Genomic DNA, 27,494 nt, shown 5'->3' with positions numbered 1-27,494 from the left:
GGGTATGCGTGATGCCAGATACTACAGGAGCACTGGGGTATGCTTGAAGCCAGATACTACAGGAGCACTGGGGTTTGCGTGATGCCAGATACTACAGGAGCACTGGGGTATGCTTGAAGCCAGATACTACAGAAGCACTGGGGTATGCGTCAAGCCAGATACTACAGAAGCACTAGGGTATGCGTGAAGCCAGGTACTACAGGAGCACTGGGGTATGCGTGAAACCAGATACTACAGGAGCACTGGGGTATGCGTGAAGCCAGGTACTACAGGAGCACTGGGGTATGCGTGAAGCCAGGTACTACAGGAGCCACTGAGGTACGTGTGAAGTCAGGTACCACAGGAGCATTGAGGTACGCGTCAAGCCAGGACCACAGGAGCACAGAGGTACACGTCAAGCCCTTTACCCTCGAGATACGTGTTACGCCTAGTTCTTCCAAGGTACACGTCAAACCTGGCACCCTGGAATATGTATTACGCCTAGTTCTCCGAAGGTACATGTCAAGCCTTCCACCCCAAAAGTACGCGTCAAACTCGGCACTCTCGAGATACCTGTTACGTCAAATACTCCTGAGGTACACGTCAAACCCGCAACCCTCGAGGTACGCGTGACGCCTGGTTCTCCTCAGGTACACGTCAAGCCCGCAACCCTCGAGGTACGCGTTACGCCTGGTTCTCCTCAGGTACACGTCAAGCCCGCTACCCTCGAAGTACGCGTTACGGGTGGTTCTCCTCAGATACACGTCAAGCCCGGCACCCTCGAGGTTCGCGTTACGGCTGGTTCTCCTCGGGTACACGTCAAGCCCGCAACCCTCGAGGTACTCGTTACGCCTGGTTCTCCTCAGGTACACGTCAAGCCCGGCACCCTCGAGGTTCGCGTTTCGGCTGGTTCTCCTCAGGTACACTTCAAGCCCGCAACCCTCGAGGTACGCGTGACGCCTGGTTCTCCTCAGGTACACGTCAAGCCCGCCACCCTCGAAGAACGCGTTACGGCTGGTTCTGCTCAGGTACACGTCAAGCCCGGCACCCTCGAGGTACGCGTGACGCCTGGTTCTCCTCAGGTACACGTCAAGCCCGCCACCCTCGAAGTACGCGTTACGGCTGGTTCTCCTCAGGTACACGTCAAGCCCGGCACCCTCGAGGTAAGCCTTAAGCCTGGCTATCCCAAGATACTCATCAAGCCCGGCACCCTCGAGGTACGCTTTAAGCCTGACTCTCCCAAGATACTCGTCAAGCCCGGCTACCTCGAGATACGCGTTAAGCCTGGCTCTCCCAAGATACACGTCAAGCCCGGCACCCTCAAGGTACGCGTTAAGCCTGGCTCTCCCAAGATACTCGTCAAGCCCGGCACCCTCGAGGTACGCGTTACGCCTGACTCTCCCAAGATACACGTCAAGCCCGGCACCCTCGAGGTACGCCTTAAGCCTGGCTCTCCCAAGACACACGTCAAGCCCGGCACCCTCGAGGTACGCGTCACGCCTGACTCTCCCAAGATACACGTCAAGCCCGGCACCCTCGAGGTACGCCTTAAGCCTGGCTCTCCCAAGACACACGTCAAGCCCGGCAACCTCGAGGTACGCATTATGCCTGACTCTCCCAAGATACACGTCAAGCCCGGCACCCTCGAGGTACGCGTTACGTCTGACTCTCCCAAGATACACGTCAAGCCCGGCACCCTCGAGGTACGCGTTAAGCCTGGCTCTCCCAAGATACTCGTCAAGCCCGGCACCCTCGAGGTACGCATTACGCCTGACTCTCCCAAGATACACGTCAAGCCCGGCACCCTCGAGGTACGCGTTACGTCTGACTCTCCCAAGATACAAGTCAAGCCCGGCACGCTCGAGGTACGCGTTACGCCTGACTCTCCCAAGATACACGTCAAGCCCGGCACCCTCGAGGTACGCGTTACGTCTGACTCTCCCAAGATACACGTCAAGCCCGGCACCCTCGAGGTACGCGTTACGCCTGACAGTCCCAGTACGGCAGTTTGCGGTGGGTGTCAAGAGGAGACCCGGCGAGGCAAAGAAAGGCTTCTCAAGTCTGTCTACAGCCCGCTGATTTAGTGCATGGGATCTCTATTTTTTCTCAGTCTATAAATTATTAGATTTTAATGCCCCTACAGGCTTAAAATAACGACTTTGATATGATTGAGTGATCCTATTTTAAATTCAAGCGGAACAATGTGGGCCAAGTCGTTCAACCTGGCGCGAGGTCTGGCCCTGAACATATAGTTGTGCCTTCTCTTAAGTTGGCAGAAGGTGGCGCAAAATTTACATAATTCCATTCGAGCGTGTGACACATACAGAATTTCATTAAGAATTCAGGAGCAAAATTTTCTTTGCCTAAGTCATAAGTTACCTAGACTGTGTTGGCGTCAGGCACGGCACACGCCGAGAGGCGCGCCGCACAGCACACTGCAGTCGGACTTTCCGCAACGTCTCCAAACGCTGAGACAGGACCTGCTGCAGACATCATACCGTCCAGAAAGACTGGACATGCACCTGGCTGTCATGTTCATCGGCGGTAACGTGAGGTTTGCGAGACAGACAAACTGTTTTCCTGCGACGACGCTCTAGGCAGCGATACTGTAGGGAACAATAAAGTTCTAGTTTGAAACGTTTAAGAGATGCGACAACGGAGAAAGGATATACAAAAGCTACAATCATGAAGTAAAAACTTGAAAGTAGATGCAAATATGGCTGTTTCCCTGTCGTGCAGCTCAGTGTACGATGGCGTGACTGGTGTCGCCAACCTCCCCGGGACTGATGGCGACTATTACCGCCATGATGTCCTGTCATCAGACGGCACGCTACGCTATAACACCACTACCATAAAATAAAACGAATTTCGCAGTGTACGGTGCTACTTGTGCTCAGAGGTGTCGGAGACAATTCCAGCTTGCCGCCTCATGTGCACCGACGTATCCCTCCTCATTATCCCCCCCCCCCCCTCCCACCTCCTCCCCCACCAAGCTCATCCCAGCTTGAACGCTATTCAAACAATCTTGGCTTCGTCTGAGTGCGATTTATTTTATTTTCTATGTTTATTATCAGGTTATCGAATAATATCTTTAAAGTCAGAATTTTTAATCACTGATTATATAGCCAATCAGTGCACAACCTTCGTAAGCAGCTATTCCAATCAAAAGAAAAGGTCACGTGACTGAACTTTATTTATTATGATTATTGTGTATTCAAGGCTTTCTCATGTTTATGAAATGGAGATGTTGTGTCTAATCTTTTTTCCACCCACTGAGGCTACTTGGGTATTTGCCACACGCACACACACACACACACACACAACTGATACATACTAGAAAGACGGCTTAGTGTTTTAATGGTTTGTGAAATCGAGAATAGTCATCGTTATTCGTCTTAAAAGGAGTGAACTTATAATTTCATTGTTGTTTTATACAGATAATCATCTTGCGAGTCAATATATTCAGCGTGTTGGTGTCGGGAGTTGTGTCGGTTTGGAATGTTGTGTCGATGTGGGGAATTGTGTCTGTGTAGGGAAGCGTGTCTGTGTGGAGAGCTGTTTTAGTGTGGAATGTTGTGTCGGTGTGGAAAGTTATATGAGTGTGGTGAGTTGCATCGATGTGGAATGTTTGTCTGTGTGAAGTATTGTGTCAGCGTGGAGAGTCGTGTCGGTGTGGTGAGTTGTGTCGGTCTGCAGAGTTGTGTTGGTCTGCAGAGTTGTGTCGGTGTGGTGAGTTTTGTCGTTCTTCAGAGTTGTGTTGCTCTGCAGAGTTGTGTCGGTCTGCAGAATTGTGTCGGTCTGGAGAGTTGTGTCAGTCTGCAGAGTTGTGTTGGTCAGGCAGAGTTGTGTCGGTCAGGCGAGTTGTGTCAGCGTCGTGAGTTGTGTCAGTCGGTAGAGTTGTGTGGGTTTGGTGAGTTGTGTAGGTACCCGTGAAGAGCCGGGGTAGAATAGGTCTTCCGCAACCCATGCTTGCCGTCTCTTGAGAGGCGACAAACAAGATCGGATTGTCAGTCTCGCTGACTTAGTTGATGCATGTCATCCTCTACCAATTACGTGGATCAATGCTCATGATGTCAATCACTGGATTGTCTGTTCCAGACTTGATTTTTTACAGACCGCCGTCATATAGCTGATCGCGGGGTAAAACATCAAACAATCAAAACAAAAGTTGTGTTGGTCTGGAGAGTTTTGTCGGTGTGGTGAGTTGTGTCGGTGTTGAGATTTGTGTCGGTGTGGTGAGTTGTGTCGATCTGGACAGTTGTGACGGTATGTAGAGCTGTGTCGGTCTAGAAGGTTGTATCAGTTCGTCATGGAAGCTTATAAACAATGGAAAGTTCGACATGGCGGAGTAAACCTAGGGAAATGCAAAGGACGTTCGCCGTGGCAGCGTAAAACAAGTGAAGTGTGACCTGGTGGCTTATAAGAAGGAATACGTCATGGCAGCGTAAAACAAGGGAAGTCTGACCTAGCGGCTTATAAGAAGGAATAAGTCATGGCAGCGTAAAACAAGTGAAGTGTGACCTGGTGGCTTATAAGAAGGATCACGTCATGGCAGCGTAAAACAAGGGACGTGTGACCTTGCGGCTTATAAGAAGGAATAAGTCATGGCAGCGTAAAACAAGTGAAGTGTGACCTGGTGGCTTATAAGAAGGAATACGTCATGGCAGCGTAAAACAAGGGAAGTCTGACCTAGCGGCTTATAAGAAGGAATAAGTCATGGCAGCGTAAAACAAGTGAAGTGTGACCTGGTGGCTTATAAGAAGGATCACGTCATGGCAGCGTAAAACAAGGGACGTGTGACCTTGCGGCTTATAAGAAGGAATAAGTCATGGCAGCGTAAAACAAGTGAAGTGTGACCTGGTGGCTTATAAGAAGGATCACGTCATGGCAGCGTTAAACAAGGGACGTGTGACCTGGTGGCTTATAAGAAGGAATAAGTCATGGCAGCGTAAAACAAGGGACGTGTGACCTGGCGGCTTATAAGAAGGAATACGTCATTGCAGCGTAAAACAAGGGACGTGTGACCTGTCGGCTTATAAGAAAGAGGTTCGTCATAGCGCCGTAAAAAAGGAAGCGTGACCTGACGGCTTATAGGAAGGAATACGTCATGACAGCGTAAAACAAGGGACGTGTGATCTGGCGGCTTATAAGAAGGAATACGTCATGGCAGCGTAAAACAAGGGACGTGTGACCTGGTGGCTTATAAGAAGGAATACGTCATTGCAGCGTAAAACAAGGGACGTGTGACCTGTCGGCTTATAAGAAAGAGGTTCGTCATAGCGCCGTAAAAAAGGAAGCGTGACCTGACGGCTTATAGGAAGGAATACGTCATGACAGCGTAAAACAAGGGACGTGTGATCTGGCGGCTTATAAGAAGAAATAAGTCATGGCAGCGTAAAACAAGGAAAGTGTGACCTGGTGGCTTATAAGAAGGAATACGTCATGGCAGCGTAAAACAAGGGACGTGTGACCTTGCGGCTTATAAGAAGAAATAAGTCATGGCAGCGTAAAACAAGTGAAGTGTGACCTGGTGGCTTATAAGAAGGAATACGTCATGGCAGCGTAAAACAAGGGACGTGTGACCTTGCGGCTTATAAGAAGGAATACGTCATGGCAGCGTAAAACAAGGGACGTGTGACCAGGCGGGTTATAAGAAGGAATACGTCATGGCAGCGTAAAACAAGGGACTCGTGACCTGGTGGTTTATAAGAAGGAATAAGTCATGGCAGCGTAAAACAAGGGACGTGTGACCTGGCGGCTTATAAGAAAGAGGTTCGTCATAGCGCCGTAAAAAAGGAAGCGTGACCTGGCGGCTTATAAGAAGGAATACGTCATGGCAGCGTAAAACAAGGGACGTGTGATCTGGTGGCTTATAAGAAAGAGGTTCGCCATGGCGACCATGTCACTTCCTGGTTGTGGTTCATGTCCATCACGACAAATTCTTTTTCTCGATCAATGATAATCCATCAGCGCCAACTGGCTGACAAACGAGTGTGTTTCTAACCATGATTTCGCCCTTTGCAAACAAACAAAACGACTTCTTACAGATTCCTTGTTTGAAAATATTTGAAATACATGAAAAATATTTTCTATGAACCTGAAGTCGAAGAACGCACTTTTAATTTTTAACAAATTACATGTGCACTCGGTGCGAAATGTTCCCACAATAATTAAATACACGGAATCACTGCTAGTGCTCATAACCAACAGGTATTGTGAGTTTCCAGGGAAATAGTGTCAGGGTATTGATGACGTAGGAAGACATATTGTCCGGGTATGTTAGGGTATTGCCAGGTATTGTTCAGCGTTTGTCCTGTACTATTGGGATAGCTATAGAGGTGCTCCGTGTGCTACGGTCTGTATAGCGAGGAGGTGAGGCGGGGGTGATAGAGAAGGGGTGGGGGCAGAAGGGGCTTTGAGGGGGGTGTTGCATACAGGGAGGGTGGAGTGTGTGGCCGTATTGTGACGGGACGGTGTAGCACCGACCCTCTGACTGGGTAAATGTAACGATGTAATTAAAACCGTGGTAGTTGGGTGTAGACGGTTGCCTGTGGGTGGGGGCAGGGTGCCTGTGGGTGGGGGGACGTCAGCAGGCCCTGCACGGAAAGAAATACAAACCACAAGAATAGCCCAACTAGTGCTGCCGAGGTTGTCCTATTCTCCCTGCTCCGGACTCGGCCTGTAAACACATGTTCTTCGTCAAAACAGCTACACTCAGCAAGTCTTAAAGCTCATGAAAAGAAGTTTTAATTCATTTTTAAGAAATGAAACTAGAGCGGCCCTTCTGTGAGAGTCGATGCCATATGGCGTGTGCTGGGGTAAACACGAGGTGAGACGACCGAACAAAATACGCTGCAAGTTTAAATTAACCAACTTTTAATAAATTAATTTTGGTAATATTGAATTTGTCCGTGTCTTGCCTTCTGTTGCGCCGCTGTGTGTAAGGGGAGAGGTGCAGGGTCGGGAGCCTTGTTCAAACCAGTAATCTCTCGCACACACCCTCAACATTTCACTCCCAACAAATCGCTGAGCGTTCATCACTTACACGGGTACGTGTCTGAGAGACAGGCTCCAGGATAAGTTTTGATCGGTGACTCCCCCGACACACAGTCCGCAGATAGAGACACTCAACTCTATTGTTCTCGGATAGTTGGCGACACCCCGGCTTCTCACACCAAGCCACCCTCTCTACAGTCGTGCCGTCCTCTCTACCCTCTTATAACACCAATCTCTACCTCACTATTACATTTGTGTCACGACAACGTCAGGGTACCGATCTCTACCTCCCTGTTACACCTCTCATTGCAACGTCAGACACCCGTCTCTACCTCCCTGTTACACCTCTCATTGCAACGTCAGACACCCGTCTCTACCTCCCTGTTACACCTCTCATTGCAACGTCAGACACCCGTCTCTACCTCACTGTTACACCTCTCATTGCAACGTCAGACACCCGTCTCTACCTCACTGTTACATCTCTCATTGCAACGTCAGACATCCGTCTCTACCTCACTGTTACACCTCTAATTGCAACGTCAGACACCCGTCTCTACCTCACTGTTACACGTCTCATCGCAACGTCAGACAGCCGTCTCTACCTCATTGTTACACGTCTCATTGCAACGTCAGACACCCGTCTCTGCCTCACTGTTACACGTCTCATCGCAACGTCAGACAGCCGTCTCTACCTCATTGTTACACGTCTCATTGCAACGTCAGACACCCGTCTCTACCTCACTGTTACACGTCTGATTGCAACGTCAGACACCCGTCTCTACCTCACTGTTACACCTCTAATTGCTAACGTCAGACACCCGTCTATGCCTCATTGTTACACCTCTCATTGCAACGTCAGACACCCATCCCTACCTCACTGTTACACCTCTCACCACAACATCAGACACCCGTCTCTACCTCACTGTTACACCTCTCATTGCATCGTCAGACACCCGTCTCTACCTCACTGTTACACCTCTCACTGCAACGTCAGACACCCGTCTCTACCTCACAGTTACACGTCTCATTGCAACGTCAGACAACCGTCTCTACCTCACTGTTACACCTCTCATTGCAACGTCAGACACCCATCCCTACGTCACTACTACACGTCTCATTGCAACGTCAGGACACCCTTCTCTACCTCACTGTTACACGTCTCATTGCAACGTCAGACAGCCGTCTCTACCTCACTGTTACACCTCTCATTGCAACATCAGACACCCGTCTCTACCTCACTGTTACACCTCTCAGTGCGACGTCAGACACCCGTCTCTACGTCACTACTACACGTCTCATTGCAACGTCAGACACCCGACTCTACCTCACTGTTACACCTCTCATTGCAACGTCAGACACCCGTCTCTATGTCACTGTTACACCTCTCATTGCAACATCAGACACCCGTCTCTACCTCACTGTTACACCTCTCAGTGCAACGTCAGACACCCGTCTCTACGTCACTACTACACCTCTCATTGCAACATCAGACACCCGTCTCTACCTCACTGTTACACCTCTCATTGCAACGTCAGACACCCGTCTCTACGTCACTACTACACCTCTCATTGCAACATCAGACACCCGTCTCTACCTCACTGTTACACCTCTCATTGCAACGTCAGACACCCGTCTCTACGTCACTACTACACCTCTCATTGCAACATCAGACACCCGTCTCTACCTCACTGTTACACCTCTCATTGCAACATCAGACACCCGTCTCTACGTCACTGTTACACCTCTCATTGCAACGTCAGACACCCGTCTCTACCTCACTGTTACACCTCTCATTGCAACGTCAGACACCCGTCTCTACGTCACTACTACACGTCTCATTGCAACATCAGACACCCGTCTCTACCTCACTGTTACACCTCTCATTGCAACGTCAGACACCCGACTCTACGTCACTGTTACACCTCTCATTGCAACGTCAGACAGCCGTCTCTACCTCACTGTTACACCTCTCATTGCAACATCAGACACCCGTCTCTACCTCCCTGTTACACGTCTCATTGCAACGTCAGACACCCGTCTCTACCTCACTGTTACACCTCTCATTGCTAACGTCAGACACCCGACTCTACGTCACTACTTCACGTCTCATTGCAACGTCAGGAAACCCGTTAGAAGCCTCATTACAACGTCAGACACCCGCCTCTACCTCACCTTGCACGTCTCACTACAACGACAGAACACCAGTGTATATCTCAATGTTACACATACCTCTCTAGGTACAGCATCAGGACCAGCATCTCCACCTTCAGTGAACGGTCACGTCATATACACGTACTTCACACACACTCACACATTGTCACTCCCTCATTTTTACCAACTCACTCACTCACCCACTTCCTCACTCACATTTTTTCAACTTCATTTCAATTTTGACTGGACTCTAATGCTGCACACGATTCCAATTTTATAGTTCAAAGGTCACAACACTCCAATATTCTCTTTGCAAGTCGCTTTAGCTTGAAAGAAATGATTCCACATTACTTTCCAATTGTCCCCTAAAAGCCGCTATATTAGATAAGTGGGGCCTGGTATTGATCACGTCCTGTCTCTAGGGACCCCCTGGCCGTGGAGAGGGGGCATGTGTAGCGTCATAGTCCTCCATAACAGCGGGACATCGCCATGCCACACGTAATTCAATTGAATGCGTCACATTTGATTAAATTTTGTACAAAGCATCATTTGACATGGGCTGTCCGGAAGAGGCTACAACGTTAACAATGGAGCATGTTTCCTGAAGCCATGTTACCTCTAGACATGTTATATCACGGAGGGGATAGAGGTTTTGAAGTATCACGATATACCAGGGAGGAGATATATTCCTTGTAGTATCTTGCTATACCAGGGATGAGATATAGGCCTTGTTGTATCACGATATACCAGGGATGAGATATATTCCTTGTAGTTTCTTGCTATACCAGGGAGGAGATATATTCCTTGTAGTGTCTTGCTATACCAGGGAGGGGATATAGGCCTTGTAGTGTCTTTCTATACCAGGGAGGGGATATATTCCTTGTAGTGTCTTGCTATACCAGGGAGGGGATATATACCTTGTAGTGTCTTGCTATACCAGGGAGGAGATATAGGCCTTGTAGTGTCTTGCTATACCAGGGAGAAGATATATTCCTCGTAGTATCTTGCTATACCAGGGAGGAGATATAGGCCTTATAGTATCATGCTATACCGGAGAGGGAATAGAGGCCTTGTAGTATCATGCTATGCTAGAGAGGGAATAGAGGCCTTGTAGTATCTTGCTATACCATAGAGGGAATAGAGGTCTTGTAGTATCATGCTATGCCATAGAGGGAATAGAGGTCTTGTAGTATATTGCTATACCAGGGAGGAGATATAGGCCTTGGAGTATCTTGCTATGCCATAGAGGGAATAGAGGCCTTGTAGTATCATGCTATGCTAGAGAGGGAATAGAGGCCTTGATGTATCATGCTATACCAAGGAGGGAATATATTCCTTGAAGTATCATGCTATACCGGAGAGGGAATAGAGGCCTTGTAGTATCATGCTATACCAAGGAGGGAATATATTCCTTGTAGTATCATGCTATGCTAGAGAGGGAATAGAGGCCTTGTAGTATCATGCTATGCTAGCGAGGGAATAGAGGCCTTGTAGTATCTTTCTATGCCAGAGAGGGAATAGAGGCCTTGTAGTATCATGCTATGCCAGGGAGGGAATAGAGGCCATGTAGGATCTTGCTATACTAGAGTGGTAATAGAGGCCTTGTAGTTTAATGATATACCAGGGAGGGAATAGAGGCCTTGTAGTATCTTTCTATACCCGAGAGGGAATAGAGGCCTTGATGTATCATGCTATACCAGGGAGGGAATATATGCCTTGTAGTATCTTGCTATACCATAGAGGGAATAGAGGTCTTGTAGTATCATGCTATGCCAGAGAGGGAATAGACATATCAATGGTGAATATGGGGAATGTAGTATCATACTATATCAGTTCGGGGATTGAGGCCTTGTAGTATATAACTATATCAAGGAGGGTATATATGTCTTGTAGTATCATAAAATATATTAATGGTGGCTGCTATCTGGGAGGGGATATTGGCATCGCAGTATTATACTTATCTATGGAAGGGTATATGCATTGTAGTTTCACACTGTATATCGATGGTGGATATTGGGAATGTAGTATCATACTATATCAAGGAAGGTGATTGAAATAATATACCCTAAAACATGTGTCAGTACAAATTCGAAAACATCCTTCTGCCTAGTATTGTGTCATTGTGTCATCTTAAGATGAATACGTTTATATGGCATATAAGTGTACTCGTCGTGTGGTGACACAATGCAATGATATATAAACGAAGCCGCCTTCTGATGACACCATGCAATGCTATATAAATACAGTCGTCAGCTGATAACACAATGCAATGGCATATACATGTAGACCTCTGATGGCACAACGCAATGGCATATAATGATGCCCTCTTCAGATGATACATTGCAATGATAATAATATATAGATGCAGCCGTCTTGGGATAACACAATACAATGACATGTAAATGTAGCAGTCTTGGGGTAACACAATACAATGACATATAAATGTAGCCGTCTCGGGATAACACAATACAATGCCATATAAATGTAGCATTCTTGGGATAACACAATACAATGCCATATAAATGTAGCAGTATTGGGATAACACCATACGATGATATATAAATGTAGCAGTCTTGGGATAACACAATACAATGACATATAAATGTAGCCGTCTTGGGATAACACAATACAATGACATATAAATGTAGCAGTCTTGGGATAACACAATACAATGACGTATAACTGTACCGGTCTTGGGATAACACAATACAATGACATATAACTGTAGCGGTCTTGGGATAACACAATACAATGACATATAAATGTAGCGGTCTTGGGATAACACAATACAATGACATATAAATGTAGCAGTCTTGGGATAACACAATACAATGACATATAAATGAAGCCGTCTTCTGATGATAAAATGCAATGACATATAGATGGTGCCCTCTTCAGATGACTCAAAGCAATGCCATATAAATGAAGCCGTTTTCTGATGAGACAATGCAATGACATATAAATGAAGACGGCTACATTTAATAATATTGTTTAGGAAATGTGATTGCAAGGTTTCTGACAGCATATATTGGCATCCAAAAACTCGGTTAATTGATAAATCGTATGCGGCGATGCGAGCGTCTAGTTGCCTAAGATATGCATAATTTAACGTATTTGTATTTACCAAAGTGAAGTACATGTAACTGAAATCCTATCATATATTTATTTAAATGGAATAACAAGCCTCCACACACGGCGTCAACACTAGGTTTGTGTAAGTGTGAAATCGTAAAATCTTTTGTCTCGGAGTAAGACCGTAACTGTCCCGCACATTGTATAGACATTTATTTCACGAAGAATAAGACCGTCCCGTGATCTACTGGTAGAGCGTCCGCCCGGAGAGCGTTCGATCCCCGGCAGCGTGATACCAAAAGACGTTAAAAGATTGTACTTATTGTTACCCTGTCTGGCGCTCGGCATTAAGGGGCTAAACAAGGACTGGTCGGCTCGGATTCAGTATACTGTGTCTGAGTGGGGTATTCATGTTAAACTGCGGCATGGTATCTCAGTGAGCTAGCACTATAAATCGGCATCAGTCCGGACTAATACAAGCAGCCACACACACACAGACGTGCATGCACGTCGCTATATAAGTGCAATAATCTTGGACGCGACGTTAAACACAATTTCACCTCACCTCACGAGGAATATCCGTGTTTTACTACCAGATACATCTAGTCAGTGCGGACTGCTATAACAGGGACTGAATATGATCCATGAGATACAGTGATATTTCATGGGGATAAACAGAGTGCTATATGATGACAAGTATGGGGATGCAGAGCAATACATCACGACACTAGTTTAGTGTGATATCGGAGGATGTGTCAGGACCTATGTGCAATTTAGAATAGTCTGGCAGCCATGTAAACCTGTCCGTTGGTGTACAGTGTGTGATTAATACGCCACGAGGGTCAGCCAAACGTTACGGGTCCACGAAAACTAATTTTGGGATAGGTCTGATTTGACGATCTCATTTTTTGTGTGAACTGAAGAAGAAAATATTCAGTGGTAGGACTGAGATATTTCTATATATAACCAACAGTCTTAACCGTTTCTATACTTCCAGGAATGGTAATGGGGTGGAATATTACCATAATATATAAATCCACAAAAAGACATCTCAGAGGACGAATGATGAAATAGATTTCACGCGCTTGAAGAAATGTTATACTCTTAGTTGTGATTTGGTCGAAAAAAAATAATTTGAGTTGTTTATGTTATGGTATTAGCAAATTGGGTTGTGAATTTGATGTTAGGGTATTTGTGTAACAGTTTCTAATGCCGTGTGCATTTAGCCGGCCACTTAGCCCTCTCATCCCCCGGCTGATCGTCTGGCTATCAAACTGCCTTTATTGTTCCTCATTACGACCGGGAAATACTTCAAGTGGATTTGGTTAGCGACAAGCAATCTCAGGAGATAGGAGTCGATATTCCTGTAAAAATAGCCATTCGTGTCTGTGAATAGAGAAGTATTCACGCAGTTGATACCAGTGCTTCCTGCTACTGAGTTGATTAGCCCCCCATCCCAAACACACACCTCCCTAGCCCGAGTCCCCCTCCCCCACCTGCCTCGCCCCACCCCCCCATCTGCCTCGCCCCACCCCCCTGCCGCAGGCCGCTACTCTATTTGCGCTTGTCACTTCTGGATTCTTTCCCCAACCAATGGGAGCTCGCTTACCGCACAGCCTCAAACACTTCAATTAATTTGTTAATACGATTCCTTTTTGCTGCCATGTTAAGCGATTGCCTGCGTGTCGGACGGATTACATTGTGAGAGCGTCTCAGACACCACCCGCCTACCCAGCCCGGCACCCGAAAACTGCCGGTAATTTGTGTAGAAACTTTGCTCATCTTTGTCGACCATCTCCTGTTCGGATAGTCCTCCCACGGGCGCTGGCTCGAAACGGGAGCGGGGATTTTACAGGGACTTCGTAGAACTTTACACGTGTGATGGAGTTTCCGTGTTTTAGCGAATCTGTGAAGTCGGACTTTGAATCTCGGTGTGGTCAAGGCATGCCGGGCAGTGGCTATTTAGCTTCTCTCACACAGGCCACGAAACAGATCGGGGGCGCCGGTGGACAGTACAGCGACAACGACAGCGGCGACGACGACTATGTCAGCGTCGGCCACCCTGCTTCCAGGGATCGGGTCAAGGAACAGGACTTAGACGGAGAATACGAAGATAAACATGACGATGATGAAGGTGGTGCGTGGAGCGATGACAGTACCTTGTCCAAGCGCGGGGAGGATGGAGAGTTGCCAGAGGGCTATTCGGAACGGGACCTTCTAGGGAAAGTACGGACCAGGAAGTCGAAGTCTGGGGAGACAAAGGTCGTCCGTCTCAACATCAACGCCAGAGAGAGACGTCGCATGCACGACCTTAACGACGCGCTTGACGAACTGCGTTCAGTTATACCCTACGCTCACAGTCCGTCCGTGAGAAAACTTTCCAAAATTGCAACCTTGTTGCTGGCCAAGAACTATATACTGATGCAAGCTAACGCCCTTGAAGAGATGAGAAGGATGATATCATGCATGAACCAGAGTCCCCCCTGTTTCGATGCCTACTCTGCCTTCCCGAGACTACCAACCACAGCTGTAGGCATGGATAAGTGTGCTCCCGTGTACCCCCCACCCCCGGGCTCCCCACCCTGCAAACACTGCACCAATGACAAGGTGTGACCACACAGGTGCGGGTAGACAGATATGCAGTGCGAGCTGCCGGGACCCGGGATCTGTTGAGGGCGAACATGCGGTCTCCCACCCCATCTGAACAAACTGTGGGGTACGTGTTCAAGGTACATTTGTGTCGGTCAAGGTTCTTTGGCGATAAGGTCAACAGTATGAGGATGGCACCCGGATGTAGGTAGAGATAGAGTCGGGTAGAACTATAGAAGACCAGGGCCACCACACCCAAAACTAACACTGCCCCATGGTCAGTGTCGCCATGGAAACTATATATTGCTCAGTGCAACGTGCTACCCTCAGTGACAATGTGACAATGAGGTACAAACTAAAGTGTGACGCAGACATTTGCACGGGACATGTCCATGGATATAAACATGCTCAGTAGATGCCGTCTGTGAGAGATTGTGTTTTGTGTAAGTAAAATAAATGGAAAATACGATACTCATCATGGTAGTTTCTTTCTTTTCTGCATGTTCTTGTATATGTTTTTGTCGGTCAGTGACACTGAGTGAAGCTGTCGCGCTGTCGATTCTCATAACAACTGAAGGCTGATTATTCATTGTGTAATTCTGTAACACTCTCATAATCATTTAAACCCCCAATTTGGAGATCATCTTTCATTTTCATCAAGATTAAGATAACCACCAATCACAAAATTAAAATTTGTCATTTCGCCGAGAGAGGCCGGATATAAGATTGTTTCTTAAATCAGAACTGATTCATAAATATTCGTCTGCCGGACCCAATGTTAATTTCATTCGTGGATAAAAACTAATCATTGGTTAGATACGTTTACTTCAAATCTAGAATTATATACTTTCGCATGATAATGCTTTTAAGAATATACACACACAAATACAAGGAAGAGTTTTCTCAGGATTTAAACAGTTTCAAAATTATACAAGTATTTGTTGGACTTAAGTTCATATATTTCTGTGACGCTTATAAAATACATGTGACCTTATTTAATACAGCTATAAAGTGTTTTGATCTTGGCGCTCACACTGGCAGAACTTCTGCTCAAGCTTTGGAAGGGACACGAGAATGTATTTGTTTATCAGTAATCAAGTAAAGCATCGTCAGTATTTAACCATTGCCATGCTTCTCACATTCCTGTTCATGTACTTTACAAGGATTTTTGTATCTTTTATGACTCCTGTCATAAATTTCTAGTCACTGAGGATTCCATTGTCTCCGAAACAGGTGCACCGTGAAGGCTTCGTGTAAGACTCCAAGAACACGTACCACGGTTTAGCTTGTCACACATAATCTAGTGATGTCAACTGAGTTCTTGTCGTTTATGAGATGGTTCAGGGGCAGGTTTATATACATCGCAGCCTACAGCCATTTTAATTGTTCATGTTGGCTTAATGGCTGTTGCAATGTGTCGATCTGCACCAACATGCTAGGATTGTATCGTTAAAACAAATATTAACATACTTATTAAGGATTATAATTCGATATGATTAAGAACTTGGGTAGCATGCGCTATGTTTAAAGATGCCCACACTCCCTCACTCACACACTCACATGCAAAAGGACAGAAGAGAACTATTTCATTGTTTCAAAATTGTACCACATAACTCCCTCCCTTAGCTGATTTTAAATATAATGTGGAGAAACAAACTCTGACATTGGTGAATTCAAAATCTGTATGTACTATTTAAATAATTAGATAACTTTTAAAAACTAATAAAACATTATTAGCGTTTGTATCATGGTTAATCTCATTTCAACAGATACATTGCTCGTACAATTTCTTTGTCTGTTGTCTCAATCGGTATTAAGTAGTGTTCATGTCATATAGCGAGTACAAACATACATTAGATTTCACTCAACGTTTGTGTTAATTAAATATAACATGATAAAACACTTTTTACAACAAATATTATTAGTTTATACTGATTACTTTAATTGAAGTCTAATAAATGCGAAATGATCAAACGCTTAACACATTGAATGAGTGATAGAATCTCGCTAGAATTCATTATGTACGAGGCAATTTTTATCATTATTGTTATGCTTAACCTAAATTGCCACTGTGTAGATTAACGAACAGCACCCAGTCTGTTTTATTTTATCAGCAGAATAGCATAATCTTCATGATATAGCGATTATAAAACTAAACACATTAAATACAGATGTTTGAAATGGAAAAAAACAAACCCAATAAGTTTCTGAATATTTTCCATAATTGTAAAACCATTTCGATACAATACACACAGATTCATCTTGATTGCAAGCAACATTATGTCGATACTCTAGTTACCTATTATAATTATTTATCAAAACATAATTCTCATAATGGAAAATTTAAATATACTACATATCCACAAAGGAAATATATCCTTTAAACAAAAACAATCTTCTCAATGATAATAAAGAGTGCATAAACGGGACATAGACAATTGGGTAGTACTTCATTCCGGTAAAATGGCACCAACACTGGCATAAACAGCTGGGCCAAAGAAAGTATACACTTGAAAATTAGATTTGACCAAACAATTATAAACGTTATAAAAAACGTTACAAGGCTGAAAACAGTCGCCGAATCGCTGCAAACTTAAGGTCCAAAACACAACTATGATACCCGTATCAAATACGTCACCACCGAATAACCATTTATTGTTTGTTTCATGTTTCGTAAACGATAGAAGTACGACAATGAGTATTAGATGCAATTAACCTATTCTCGCTCAGCACTTTCAAATATAAAATATCCTCAATGTGAAAAAACCTTGGTATGACTGAACCATGTTGATCCTCTTGCAAGTAAACGGTATCCGTATGAGGTTGGGAGGCATCCGATTAGTAGTGATCAGTATGTGTTCACATAACTTAACTTTGTCACTTAAACAGTATTAACATGAAAGTACAGACATACTGAATATTCATTCAAGTTTCACCTCATATCAAACGTACAGTGATACAAACATATTCTAATATACACAATATTATTTATTATTTTTTTAAAATTTAATATCTAAACAATACAAAGATTTACTTTTCTTGTATGTTTTGTGTAATTGTAATACAGTTTGTTTAAACACGGCATTTGTAAGCCTGTGAAGCAGATGAGGGTATCGAATCCTTCACACGATCACGTTGCCTGAGAGTCTAACAATGGTGTTTGTTCAGGGCGCTCTTCCCACCAGACAATACGAGACTGGCCAACACGCAGATTTGCACTAAAGCAAAGTTGCCGACCAGTTTCCGTTCACCATCAATAGGTTTTACGTTTTGAAGTGAAAGGACCTCGCCTCATGTCTCCGAGCTGATGACAGATGCACCATGCTAAATATATTCATACTACATAAAATCCGCATTGTTTGGATTAAGCTTACCCATTAAGAGAGCGTTCTATCTCTCATTCATGTGTTGTGGTGACGATATAGGACAGATAATCTTAATGCCCATTTTGGACCTGCATATTAAGGACACCTTTCAAAACGGCGACTTCTGCATATTATTCTGATTGGGATATTTAAAAAAGATATATCATAAGATTAGATATAAATTTGATTTGTGTTGTAAATGGCATTCGAAAAAGAATGCCGTTTTACTTCAACTCGTATAATATTTTTTAAATCTGTAACCACAAATTATTTTGCTCCATGTGATTATAAGGGCTTTTAAAAATAATTTTGACGTATTCAGTTTAAAAGGGTCCGTCCTAAATGCAGTGTGTATGATAATAACGAATACGATATGAAAGTATGAATTTTGGGAAGTATATTCACAATGAAATATACTTTGAGGAGCTAAACTGATCGCAGTATAGGAAGAGATATATATATATCCGAATTTTAGAAACTCCGCAGTTATCATTTTAAAATCCTGATTTGACCTTACTGTATATGTTGTATTGTATATGTATGCACACACTGTGCCTGTAGCTTTACAAGGGCACGTGAGAAGGCCCCGAGCTGGTGTAAGAGATAGACGATACATATTTCACAGCTGCGGGTTTACTCGTCCTGTTAAAGTAAGGTACACGATGGGTAAGAGGTAGTAGACACGAATCTATATATATAAAGGGATGGAATTTACACCTCACCTTAAAGCCATAAGCGTTACGTTCGGTCAAGCATGCCAGCTAATTATAAGCTCGGTAATTAGTGGACGTTATTGATATCACCACTTGTGACAGGACACGGAGTTGCATGTTTCATGCCAGCTTATGTATACAAAATATGATCGATGACACAACAGCTAGAATTTATTTTCAGTGAATGAATTAAAGTTATTACTTACTTAGCCTTTGAGTCTTAACCTTTTTGTCAGGGTTTAATAAAAATAACTTTATTTATATCATAGGTTTTCAAATGAGAAATTTAACAGAATAATCACCATACAAATCGCTGGCAATAACTTAGTTCCACTTCATAAGATCAGTAATGTGCGATTTTCATTTTCGTATGAAAGATACTATACCGAAATATATTTCTTAAATTTTCTTACTGTCAATAATTACGAAAATGTATCAAATGTAAATTGCAAATTTATAATTTCATATCATTATTCCTTTTCGATCTTTCTTGGTGTCTTTAATTGATAACTACACCTCGGAGAGCACGGATCATCATGGTTTATGGTCAACACATCCAACAGTTGTAATGTAATGTAAAATGTTAACGGTAATGAGAAAATGGTTGTTGGGCAAAATATCGTTTTGACGATGGATTAAAAAACAAATGAAATGAAATATTCAAAACCTTCTCGGATGAATGATACACATAATCCTTGCCTTGTGTATGAATAGTCGCTGCAACTATTTCTTATTAATTATATATATATAAATCACTTAATTGCTTTGTTCGGAATAGGATTTTAAATTTCAGTACGTACGTTTTGATAATAAGTTTAATATTTAAAACACAAAACGGAAAACCCCGAATCAACAGCATCAGTGTATAAACATATAAAATTAATTTCATTCATGAAATTATACGGTAATTGCAAATCAAATACGGGAAATAGGTCAAAACCTGCATTTTGACAAGAACAAAATTAAGTAAGTCTTGAAAAACGAGAAAGAGTACTGGTGATGCGTTGAAGACCATTACTATGTAGGTCAGGAGACTGGACCTGGGTATGTCACATTCCACCTTACTATCAGTAGAAAGAAAAATGTAGGTCCACTTGACATACAAATTTGAAGCTAGTACTTCTTACGAAATTGTTCACTTAAAGGCTAATCATTTCTCATATAAGGTTGACATTATTTTGTCGACAGTTCTGCTACAAGTTACTAAGACGTTGTTTCACATATATGCATAGTACAAGTATTTGGAATTGCCTAGAATTTATAATGTTGTTAAGTTAAGTCATTGCAGTAAATGGTCATTCAGATAAAAAGGTTAATTCAATTTAAAATGATAAGATTTCAGAAGCCGCAATGGACATCACATCGATTACTTCATTCAGACTCGACACGTACACAACACATTCTTCTTTGTTATCGGATTCTTATTTCGCGGCTTCGGGTGTTGGTCCTTGCGCTGCACACATTGCTCCAGCGGCTGGAGGGGAGAGAAATAGGGGGATGGAGAAAGATACGGAGGGGGGCTGAGATAGATAGGGTTGGAGAGGGAGTGGGATAGAGAGACATTAAGAGATGATCGAGAGAGGGGATTGAGAGAGAGAGAGAGAGAGAGAGAGAGAGAGAGAGAGAGAGAGAGAGAGAGAGAGAGATGGAGAAAGATACGGAGGGGGACTGAGATAGATAGGGTTGGAGAGGGTGTGGGTTAGAGAGACATTAAGAGATGATCGAGATAGAGAGAGAGAGAGAGAGAGAGAGAGAGAGAGAGAGAGAGAGAGAGAGAGAGAGAGAGAGAGAATATTTGTATATAAGGAAGGCATACATGCAGAAACTTCAAATGAACGTTTTGAGTTGAGTTGAGTTTACAAGTCTTCTCATTTTAGATCTGCTAACAACAGTTTGAGACGTACCGTATCTTAGAGGCGAGGACGGTTGATCGTTCCACATTCTTGGCATATTTGCAAATCGCGAGAGACTGAGTTAAATGTAATCCATTCCAGGAAATTGGATAAGTTTCTATATTTGTTCAGCTTCCCGATGAGTGACAACACGTCGGCATCATATAGATCAAGTCCTTTGATGTTTTGTCAGAAGGACGATCATAATCACTGTACTCAGACGCTAATAAGTTATTATATCTACTGGTAGAAGGTGCCAATTTGTTGAATCCTCTATTCAACAACCATTCCTATTGCACAGACCTTAAATAAGACCATTTTGTCTTTATGCTAATATTCATGCTAAGTTTTCTGTAAATACGAATGAACTGTGATGGTCTTGTTTATGGATGCTAATGTAGGTATACTTGATAAGATTTAGTTTGTTATGTTTGACATGTCAAATACATTTCTATATTTATGGCTACTCACAGACACACAGCTAACATAAAGATCACTGTTTTGACATTGATTTTGGCAGGGTTTTTGGACCGTTGCCCTGCTATGCATAACTTGTCAGGAGCTGTAGAATTCCACTAACAATTTCCCTTCATTGTCGTAAAAGTAAATATGATCACATAAATTTAATCAAAAATAGTTATCCTTAATAGCCAGAACTGTTCGTAAGATGATGTACGCGCTTGTAAGGTTTTATCAAATATATTTATTTTTTTCTGGACCAGGTATTGTTAACATGCATACGAGTTTAATAAATAAAAACAATTTTCAAATATTGTTATGAACAAGGATTGACTACATGATATTTTTAAGAATTTCCATCTGGGTATGAGATTATAAATATAATTGGTAAAAGTTTTAGAACATTCCCTGATTTATTGAAAACGCTTTTGTTGTCAACAGGTTCATCCCTCCACTCCCGGTCTTCCCTACCTCGCTGTCCGCTGTCTTATTCACTTTCATGTTTGAAGGTTGGGTTATACTGGAAGTAGGGGTGGGGTGTCACGCATTCTAAACCCCAACACCCGTAGCAACATATACATGACATAGTCTTAACCGTATATAGATGCGCGACATACGCCAACACTGTAGATAGATGGGCGACATTTGTCCAAACCGTAGCTAGATACACGACATACGTCCCAACCGTAGATAGATACACGGCAAACGTCCCAACCGAAGATAGATACACGACATACGTCCCAACCGTAAATAGATACACGACATACGTCCCAACCGTAGATAGATACACGAAATACGTCCCAACCGTAAATATATACACGACATACGTCCTAACCGTAGATATATACACGACATACGTCCCAACCGTAGATAAACACACGGCAGACGTCCCAACCGTGGATAGATACACGAAATACGTCCAAACCGTAAATATATACACGACATACGTCCCAACCGTAGATAAACACACGGCAGACGTCCCAACCGTAGATAGATAACAACATACGTCCCAACCGTAAATATATACACGACATACGTCCAAACCGTAGAAAAACACACGGCAGACGTCCCAACTGTAGATAGATACACGACAAACGTCCCAACCGTAGATACATACACGACATACGTCCCAACCGTAGGTAGATACACGACATACGTCCCAACCGTAGCTAGATACACGACATACGTCCCAACCGTAGATAGATACACGACATACGTCCCAACCGTAGATAAACACACGACAAACGTCCCAACCGTAGATAGATACACGACAGACGTCCCAACCGTAGATAGATACACGACATACGTCCCAACCGTAGATAGATACACGACATACGTCCCAACCGAAGATAGATACACGACATACGTCCCAACCGTAGATAGATACACAACATACGTCCCAACCGTAGATAGATACACGACATACGTCCCAACCGTAGATAGATACACGACATACGTCCCAACCGTAGATAGATACACGACATACGTCCCAACCGTAAATATATAACCGACATACGTCTCAACCGTAGATAGATACACGACATCCGTCCCAACCGTAGATAGATACACGACATACGTCCCAACAGTAGATAGATACACAACATACGTCCCAACCGTAGATAGATACACGACATACGTCCCAACCGTAGATAGATACACGACATACGTCCCAACCGTAGATAGATACACGACATACGTCCCAACCGTAGATAGATACACGACATTCATGTACGTCCGACCCGTAGCCAGGTAGCTACTTACAGGACATAAGTCCACCTGTATTTACATACACGACTTACGTCCCACCCTTAACTATTTACAGATATACGTCTCAATCGTAGATATATACCCGACATACGTCTCAACCGTAGACAGATACGCCACATAAGTCCCAACTGTAGATAGATGCGCGACATTCGCCCCACCCATACCTAGGTACAAAACTTACGACCAATCCGTAACTATATACACGACAAACTTCCCCGGAAAACAAAGGAAATACATATTGGATTTTGAATCTAACAGTTTTTATATGGCTGAAATATCCCAGTATACCATGGATAATAATTCCACATTACTTCCCATCATTATGTCGCCCCAAACACGACGAAAGCAGCATTCATGTCAAGTTTTTCATCAATCTTTAAAATAAAACTTCTTTAAGGTAGTTTTTACATTATCTTTGACAGAAAGACACATCACTGTAAACAGTTTACAATAGAGCTGTCATTGTCAGATAGTCTTTACTCCCCCAATAGAGATTATACAGGGACAGAGTAGCTGCTTAGTGCACATATTTAGTTTGTGAAAGAGGATCAGTTAGCTAAAATTAAATGAAAACAGCTCAGCGGTTCGCGAATTTTACTTCAAATGTTTCACAAGATGCATGTAACTGACATCCATGAGAAAACTTGGTTAGTGCTTCACTTCGAAACTAAAGCAACATTATCTTTGGGTGTAATCTATGACAGGGTGACACGTGGTAACCGTTTCTTTGTGTTACTATGTAAGAGGTGAGGTGAGGTGAAATGGGGTTTAACGTCGCGTCCAAGATTATTGCACTTATATAGCGACGTGCATGTACGTGTATGTGTGTGTGTGGCTGCTTGTTCTAGTCCGGACTGATGCCGATTTGTAGTGCTAGCACACACCATGCCGCAGTTTAACATGAATACCCCACTCAGACACAGTATACTGACTCCGAGCCGACCGGTATTTGTTTTAGCCCCTTAATGCCGAGCGCCAGACAGGGTAACAACAAGTACCATCGTTTAACGTCTTTTGGTATGACGATGCCGGGGATCGAACACCGGACCTTCCGCTCTCCGGGCGGATGCTCTACCACTAGACCACGGAGGCGTTCCCACTGTGTAAGAAAAGGCAGTGAACTTCAGAATCTAAGTCGTCTTCTACAGCTTTGAAAGCGCGTCATACGACTCTTGCTCAGAAGTTGTTTGATCAAGGTTACAACGTTTACAAAAAAGGCCTCAGTGAATCTTTCAAAAGGTTTTATGGTAGACACGTAGATGACATTTCCAAATTTGACGCATCGGTGACAAAAATGATGTCAGATGCAATTCCCTACTTTGGCTTGTACCACTGTTACCGTGTTTTTTTCAGGTGAATAATTTACTTGCCTTTGCATGTGTTTGTAACGGATGCCATCGGTGGGGCAGGACACGCTTACCTTTTCGCGAACACTTGGTATCATCACTATTGATAGTGATTCATAATATAATAATATGGTCGGAATCGGACAATAGACTCAGCTTTTGGTAGAAATTTCTTGTAACCATGTAAAAGGTTTTGTCGCTTTTATTATTTTTCTCGTGTTTGTATAGCTGTTTTAACGTTTAACAGGCACAGTCTACAGTATATTGTTATGTCTTTCTACGGAAGATGAATCATTAATATTACACGCGTAGAACCAGCTCTAAGGTGAGGTGAGGTGAAATGGGGTTTAACGTCGCGTTCAAGATTATGCACTTATATAGCGACGTGCATGTACGTGTGTGTGTGTGTGGCTGCTTGTACTAGTCCGGACTGATTTATAGTGCTAGCCCACTGACATACCATGCCGTTGTTTAACATGAATACCCAACTCAAACACAGTATACCAGTCCTTGTTTTAGCCCCTTAATGCCGAGCGCCAGACAGGGTAACAACAAGTACCATCTTTTAACGTCTTTTGGTATGACGCGCTCGGGGATCGAACCCCGGACCTTCCGCTCTACAGGCGGACGCTCTACCACTAGACCACGGAGGCGAGCACCAGCTCTAAGGAGGACTACCGATAGGGAACTTGGCAGTCCTGAACACTTTGATATGAATCGTCCAAGCAATGCTGTTCTCTGCTAACATACATTTTAAGGTATATTTCAATCTGTTAGTATATACGCTGAATATATAGGGTCAACGTTTCATTTTCACATTTCTCATATACAGAACACTACGTTTATAACGAACACGCTTTTAACGAACTGGCGGATACAACAAACGGCCATTTGTGTATATACGTTGCATATTTGTTTATAACGAACTACGGTTATAACGAACTAAATTTAGCGGTCCCTTAGAGTTCGTCATAACCGTAGTTTTCTGTATCACAACGGCAAGATCAAGGCTGGAATCGAGCACCATACAATGCATTTTTGTTTCTTTTGAATATGTACGACTGGCCGCGTGTTAAAAGTTTGGCAAGTATTCATAGCTAACTTAATTTCCTCGTCATAATGCACATGCATTAATGTCACCATGACGTAAGATTACGGTAGAGTGTAAAGAATAGCGAACTGTAAATATGTTCCCTATCACACATATGTTCGGCTTGACAGTGAAATAGAATGGTCTTTATGTTGTATAGTTTACGTATGTGTTACATGCTCCCGTCGTATGGCACGAACACGGCTGTCGGTGTCAGGCAACAAAGATATTTTTTAATTCAAATTGTGTGAGTGGCGGCTGCTACCGGTAGGGCAGGAAATGCTCACCTCTTTCACGGAGACCTGATGTCATCACTAATTTTCAGAGATAATTTTCACCACTATTTTGCCTTTTACACCTTTTACCTATTTGCACGGATAATCGAGACTGGTTATTTTCTGGCATTGACGTTATATGTTTACATTCTGCAGAGGGGTTGTAATATATTTGACGCCGCTAAGCAACATTCCCGCAATATCACGGCAGGGGAAACCAAGGATGGGTATCATACAGAATACTCATGTTGGAAACCGAACCCGGATCCTTGGCGCAATGAGCGAACGCTTTGCCCACAAGGCTACCCACCACACCCTGTCCCATCGGAGGACGTTGACATCTCCGTGAGTCACGTTTGTGGTAACGCTTCCTTCTCGAACAGAATTGTTGCGACGCCGAAGTGCCCCACAGTTCAAGTCCACGAGCCATGTGCTGATGAAATTACCAAAACGGTGTAATGATTAAACGGCATTACAGGGAATTCTGCCTCCGGCTGAATGACACACACTTGATGGATGACTGACATTCATATCAAGTGTTTCCAGTGCCGGAGGGTGTTTATTAAATTATTATTGCTGAAAGAAAAAACATTGTTTATTAAACGTCACTCGGGGCTACACGACCGTGCACGCCGTGCATGTTTGTCCCATCGTCCACGCCGATCACACGGGGTAAGACAGATGGAGAGCCAACCGATACTATACGAGTCCTGGAACACTACAACACTATAGTCTATAGTCAACGACACTACAACACTATAGTCTATAGTCAATAACACTACAACACTACAACACTATAGTCTATAGTCAACGACACTACAACACTATAGTCTATAGTCAATAACACTACAACCCTACAACACTACAACATAATAGTCTATAGTCAATGACACTACAACACTACAACACTATAGTCTATAGTCAATACCACTACAACTACAGTCATTTGTCTATAACACTACAACACTATAGTCTATAGTCAATGACACTACAACACTACAACACTATAGTCTATAGTCAATACCACTACAACTACAGTCATTTGTCTATAACACTACAACATTATAGTCTATAGTATATAACACTGTAATACTACAACACTATAGTCTATAGTCAATACCACTACAACTACAGTCATTTGTCTATAACACTACAACATTATAGTCTATAGTATATAACACTGTAATACTACAAGACTTAGTCTATAGTCTATAACACTTCAACACATTAGTTTATAGTAATTAACACTACAACACTACAAGACTATAGTCTATGGTCTATAACACTACAACACTATTGTCTTTAGTATATAACACTGCAACAATACAAGACTTAGTCTATAGTCTATAATACTTCAACACATTAGTTTATAGTAATTAACACTACAACACTACAAAACTATAATCTATAATACATAACACTAAAACACTTTAACACTACAGGCTATAGTCTGTAACACTTCAACACAATAGTCTATAGTCCTTAACACTACAGCACTATAGTCCATAGCACTGCAACACTCTAGTCTATAATACTACAACACTTTAGTCTTTAACACTACAACGCTATATTATATAACACTACGACACTATAATCTATAGTCTATAACACTACAGCACTATAGTCTATAACACTAAAACACTATAGTCTATAGTTTATAACACTACAACACTACAAGATTCAGTCTATAGTCTATAACACTGCAACACTCTACTCTATAATACTACAACACTATAGTCTATAACACTACAACGCTACATTATATAGCACTACGACACTATAATCTATAGTCTATAACAC

General features: G+C 43.2%; 2 protein-coding genes across 2 annotated transcripts; both read left to right on the top strand.

Annotated features, from left to right (window-relative positions):
- The first annotated feature begins 6,743 nt into the window (after positions 1 to 6,743).
- Positions 6,744 to 9,582, top strand: LOC124142238 (uncharacterized protein C1235.01-like). The gene is made up of 4 exons (XM_048399332.1): positions 6,744 to 6,808; positions 7,130 to 7,784; positions 8,105 to 9,000; positions 9,549 to 9,582. The coding sequence occupies exons 1-4, from the start codon at positions 6,744 to 6,746 to the stop codon at positions 9,580 to 9,582; spliced, it is 1,650 nt and encodes a 549-aa protein (XP_048255289.1).
- Positions 9,583 to 13,799: 4,217 nt separating this feature from the next.
- On the top strand, positions 13,800 to 15,263 carry LOC124142229 (class E basic helix-loop-helix protein 23-like). The gene has a single exon (XM_046510569.2). The coding sequence runs from the start codon at positions 14,080 to 14,082 to the stop codon at positions 14,809 to 14,811; it is 732 nt and encodes a 243-aa protein (XP_046366525.1). The 5' UTR covers positions 13,800 to 14,079; the 3' UTR covers positions 14,812 to 15,263.
- Positions 15,264 to 27,494: the final 12,231 nt, after the last annotated feature.

Source organism: Haliotis rufescens, unplaced genomic scaffold, assembly GCF_023055435.1.
Source record: "Haliotis rufescens isolate VD_foot unplaced genomic scaffold, xgHalRufe1.0.p SCAF_2, whole genome shotgun sequence".
NCBI lineage: Eukaryota > Metazoa > Mollusca > Gastropoda > Lepetellida > Haliotidae > Haliotis > Haliotis rufescens.
Note: the sequence above shows the minus strand (reverse complement) of the source record. Positions and strands in the feature narration are given on the sequence as shown.

Excerpts from the sequence above, each read along its gene's own strand:
- LOC124142238 (XM_048399332.1), top strand. The coding sequence starts at position 6,744 with ATGAAACTAGAGCGGCCCTTCTGTGAGAGTCGATGCCATATGGCGTGT. Across the intron at positions 6,809-7,129 it reads TGTGCTGGGGTAAACACGAG|TTGGCGACACCCCGGCTTCT; the intron begins GTGAGACGACCG and ends GTTCTCGGATAG. Across the intron at positions 9,001-9,548 it reads GTTACACGTCTCATTGCAAC|GGACCCCCTGGCCGTGGAGA; the intron begins GTCAGACACCCG and ends TCCTGTCTCTAG.
- LOC124142229 (XM_046510569.2), top strand. The coding sequence starts at position 14,080 with ATGGAGTTTCCGTGTTTTAGCGAATCTGTGAAGTCGGACTTTGAATCT.